The sequence below is a fragment of the Penaeus japonicus genome, unplaced genomic scaffold, assembly GCF_977035675.1.
Source record: "Penaeus japonicus unplaced genomic scaffold, GWHDUDI00000001_assembly GWHDUDI00000041, whole genome shotgun sequence".
Lineage (NCBI taxonomy): Eukaryota > Metazoa > Arthropoda > Malacostraca > Decapoda > Penaeidae > Penaeus > Penaeus japonicus.
In genome coordinates, this window is record NW_028234443.1 from 26227519 (window position 1) to 26232518 (window position 5000).

The 5000-nt window shown below is 38.8% G+C and overlaps 1 protein-coding gene across 2 annotated transcripts in view; it reads right to left on the reverse strand.

Annotated features, from left to right (window-relative positions):
- Nucleotides 1-454: 454 nt before the first annotated feature.
- Nucleotides 455-5000, reverse strand: part of LOC122261350 (uncharacterized protein ZK1073.1) — a 17819-nt gene continuing 13273 nt past the window's right edge. For both annotated transcript variants that reach the window (XM_086534540.1, XM_086534539.1), the window contains 3 exons: nucleotides 3501-3610; nucleotides 3003-3174; nucleotides 455-2757 (listed from right to left, as the gene is read on the reverse strand). In XM_086534540.1, coding sequence (XP_086390666.1) covers nucleotides 2536-2757; nucleotides 3003-3174; nucleotides 3501-3610 — 504 coding nt within the window. In that variant the 3' untranslated portion in view covers nucleotides 455-2535. The remainder of the gene's footprint in view (nucleotides 2758-3002; nucleotides 3175-3500; nucleotides 3611-5000) is intronic.

Here is a 5000-nt window from a genome sequence, read left to right on the forward strand (position 1 = left end):
TATATACAAATATATATATATATATATATATATATATATATATAGTATTATGTGTGTTTTGTGTGTGTGTGTGTGTATATATATATAATATATACATATATATATGTATATACAATATATATTCATATATATATATATATATATATATATATATATATATATATTATATAATATATATATATATATATATATATATACACATGTATATATATACACATATATACATATTTAGGTATGTATAAGAAGAGGTCCTCTTTTCTGCTTTTTTCTTCTAGATTGGTAAACGTTTTAGGCGTGTTTATTCCTTTACTATTTATTACTGTTACTTTATCCTTAGGAGTGCATTATTTTGTCTACCTTTTCTGTTTGTTTTTTTCACTATTTTTTTACCAGTAACAGAATGCTGATGTCATGATTTTTTTTTTCCAAATGTGGGGATGGTCGAAATGAAATCATCATCTATGTACTTTATTAAAAATACTGTATTAATATGTATTACATGTGATTATTGTACATTTCATTTGAAACACATTATGATAAATAACATTGTTTGATACCTCTCGTAAAAATGACAAAGCTAATACAAAAACAGAACCGAGTGAACGAAATAAAAGAAAAACCTTTTTTATATTTTTGTTTTTTGCTTAACCTTTACCAATGCACAAAGTATGGTCAACCTAATGTAAGTAACAAGAAACTGGTGTCTTCTGGCAAGGTGACATAAACGTCTGAATGTGTCTTTAATTAAGCAGCTGAAGGAGCAGCATGAGGTGACATCTGGTGTTCCTTTTTTGAGACAATCCGGTTGCCTCGTCGAAAAAAAAACGTGTCAACAACGCGTCTAGATCAGCTGATTGTTACTTAAAGAGTACTCTTCACTTCCGTCTGTTTAGAAACAAGTTGGATCACAAGATTCGCTCTTTCTTGTAGTTCTGTTATCCTTTTTTTATATTTTATATACTTTTGGTCATATCAGTGGAATGGCCTTATTAAACACAGGAGAAAATAATATCGGAGGTACTTGTTTTTAAAGAGACAGATGCTATAACATTACCTAGTGTGTTTATTTCCACGTTCAGAAACCAGACGGCGGACAACTGCACTTCAGATCATTAATGTTTAACTTTGATGACGTTCTTTCATTATACACTGTGGATATTAATGTGTGAATTAATGAGATGTAGGTGCATTAGGCACGTGAGCAATTAACTACTGAGCAAATTCATGCAAATCAAGTTGTTAAAAAGGAGAATCCTGCAATGCTCTCTTCCTCTTCCTCTTTCTCTCAAAGACAAACATGAAAAGGCCTCTCCAGAACTTTCTTTTTTTCCACTCCAGCTGTCAGCGAAATCCTGACCTATATCACCCGTGGATGATAATTCTAGTCTTCCGAAGCAAAAGGATGTCATGCTGGCTGAGGTGATGACATGAGTAACATGATAGTGCGGTTGTCCCCCCCCTGGCTCCTGATTATGTGGAGAAAAAAAAAATCTTACTAAATGAATATCCTAAAGTTCTGACAAACGTGCCCTTATTTGGTATCAAACTCAGCTAGTACAATAATTCTATTGCCTTTAGTATATATACATAGTAACCATCATGCCATGTTGAGCTTCAGAGTTGACTATCACTAGTCTACAGTAGTTCAATCTCTTTTTTATTTTGTTTTTATTTTTTTGACATACTGTACTGAAGCATAGTGCAAGACGCTAACATACTAACTGACTGAAAGAAAGCTGATTGGGATGACTGGCTAATCTTTTGGGACTCTAATCAGACTCAAGCCCACTAACCCTCACCCTCGGCAGTCGGTGGAAAGTGAAACACAAGGCCTGTGTTCATCACTAGTGAATGCTAAACGAAATTAACACCTTGAAATCAGTCTCGGCATTTTTTCCTGTAAGAGATCATCATACATCTTCCTTTTTGTGTCCTTTTCGCTCTTTTCTTCTTTCCTCGAGACAACCGGGTAGATAGTCGTTGATCTTGGCTCCCAGGATGACGGTGGCCCTCCCCTCCCCCCCTCCCTTCGGGGAACGCGCGCAAGGACGGCGTCCCCGAAGCACATCCTGTTCCTCGAGTGCCAGTGCCGGTCGGTCCCGCGCCCCGCCCAGGGGAGAGCAGGACGCCCCCGCACGCAGCAGGAGGCGCCGCGGGACTCCGACGCACGCATGCGCAGGGGGAACAGGTGCGGGGCTTCGGGTCAAGACCTTTCAGGCAGAATATATAGAAGGCCTCTTTGTGTTGTCCGTGTCAGATGGTCTTTGAAGTGTGGCATCACAACTGCAGATGTACAAGTCTTGATTCATTGCTTCGTCCAAGAGAATCCTTTCGCAACCTTGACTTCATCTGCTTCAACCAATGTGTAGCATTTAACCGTGTATGTCTGTGCATGCGTGCATGTGTTTACTGTACTAACATAAAACAAGAAAAAATAACAACTAGCTCATTCACGTTAGGACCATCGCTACCAAAAAGTATTTATAACTAGCTCTCTCTCTCTCTCTCTGCCGTCGGGTGCGACTGGCGAGCAGCTTAGTTGGCGGCCGTCTGGGGGGAGGACGAGAACGAGAACCGCCTCAGGTTGGGGGTGTCGTACTCCTCCATGCTCATGGTGCGCTGGCGCCGGGGGCGGTTCTCTTCGTCGGTGGAGGAGCCGCTGAAGGTGCGCTGGCGCTCCACGCCGCTCAGGGGCAGCGACGTCAGCACTCCCAGGCCCTTGCAGAACAGCTGCAGCGACTGCGCGAACTTCTCAGGCTGTGCGGGAGAGAGGCCGGTCAGAAAAGTCTGGCTCTGCTGATGCTAATCAGGAAGGCAAGAGACTCCACCGTGTTGACACAATGGCAGAAAGAATACTTTATTGTGTATAACGTTTATTTTTTTTCTGGCAATGCTTTTGGTATTTCATTCTTATAATACGAGGCTGCGAGGATATCTAAACGCTACACTTCAGTGAGATTGTTCGAGGGAACTAAAAGAAAACAGCGAGGTCTCTGACTTACGCATTCAGCCAGCACATCTCCGACGTCGTCGATCTTGAGGAGGGAAGCCTTCTGCTTGTTGCAGCTCTGGTGCATTGTGTGCACGGTGTGGACGTGGGACGCCTTGGCTCCGGTCACCAGGAGAGTCTCCACAGTCAGCTTGGACTCGAGCTTTCCGGAGAGGTCGGAGCGCCTGCAAGAAGTTGGTATTTTTTAGTAAAATGTAAGTTTATATGTGTGATGTATTATGGTGAGTAACAAATAAGTAATACTGTGGGTACTGATATGTCATTTTTATAGTGTGACAGATGTAAAAGATAATTAGCAAGACTCTAAAATTTTAATCTAATTATTAAAATCAACATATTATATATAGTAACATTTAATCGAGCTAAAACCATGACCAAAGTCGACAAACGAAACAGAACCACACAACCCCCTCTGCCACAGCGTCCTCCACAGAGCCTACGCCGACCCCCCCATGTCCCCCAGCCCCCGCCCCGCCACCCAGACACTCACTTGAGGAAAGCCTCGACGTATTTGCGGAGGTTCTTGGGGTTGATCTTGCTCTGGAGGCGGTCCTGGTACTCCTTGATGAGGCGCTCCTTGTTCTCGGCGGTGTCCAGTTGCTGTGGGAAGCGAGGGTGGCGTTAGAGAGTGAGCCAGAGAGGGGCGTCGCGGCACTCGAGTGTGGGGGAAGAAAGAGTGTGCGTGTGTGCTTTTAAGAGAGAAAACTGTGGGAGACTTTTGGGTTCAGGCGATTCATTCTCAATCTAGACTTCATTGTTGCTGTCTTTTGTTGTGTGGTTTCATACTGACTATTATCATTCAATTTCTTTGAATAAAATGTATGGCAAGTTAACTCTAATATATGTATATATGTATCAGCACTAATAAATGTATATATGTATCAGCACTAATAAATGTAAAATGAAAAAAGCTTGAGTGTTAATATATATACCAAGTTACAGCGATGTCTGAATGTTATCCAAAGTCAATGTGAAAGCTTGTGTTAAATATACTATTCTAACGCGTGAACTCGCAAGGGTTATAAACTTTGAGGTAATAATAAGCACGTTAATGTATTTTGGCTAAACTAGAGTAGTGTAACGAGTAATCATTCCATCCAAACGTGGTGTGTTAAAGACTCCAATTGAGTGTTTTTGATGTACGTCTATGTTAATTCATACTTGTTATCTCTAGTGTAATGTAATCATTAATCAGTCCCGTGTTGAAGATGTTAGTAGTTTAGTCTTAGACCTCAGTGAACCCAGGATTAAATTGTATAAATTGTATTATTGTATAAATTGTATTATTGTATAAATTGTATTATTGTATAAATGTGATGCCATGGTGTTTTAATTTGGCTATTTCAAGTCTCCATGGGGGAAATGATTCTGGATTTTGAAAATGGTTAAAAAATTGTAAAGAAATTACTTATTTAGACAAGAGAAAAAAAATATTGTGCAAATAGCTATTGCAAAGGGTACTATCCAAAAAAGAAAAAAAAGTGTAAGACTCTATCCTTTAAGAGGCAGATCTCTTACACACTGTGTTACATAACAGGGTGTCTGATGTATGAAGGAAGACGGAAGAAAATCAAATAAACATATGCAGTGTTTCATAATGCCTTGTGAAGTCATTCCTCTCATCCATAAGAGTTCTTGCCTGTCTAATGCAAAATGGGGATGTGTGTGTTTATATATATATATATATATATATATATATATATATAACTATATATATAACTATATATATATATATTGTTATATATATATGTATATATATATTGTTATATATATTTACATATATATATATATATATATATATATATATATATATATATATATATATATATATATATAGTTTTATATATATATACACACACACGCACATATGCATACACATACACACGCACACAGTGCATATGTATACAAATGTATGTGCATTTAAATGGATCTTGCATTCCTTCCTAGGCTACAAAAAAAGGGAATAAAACATATTGATAAAACTCCTACC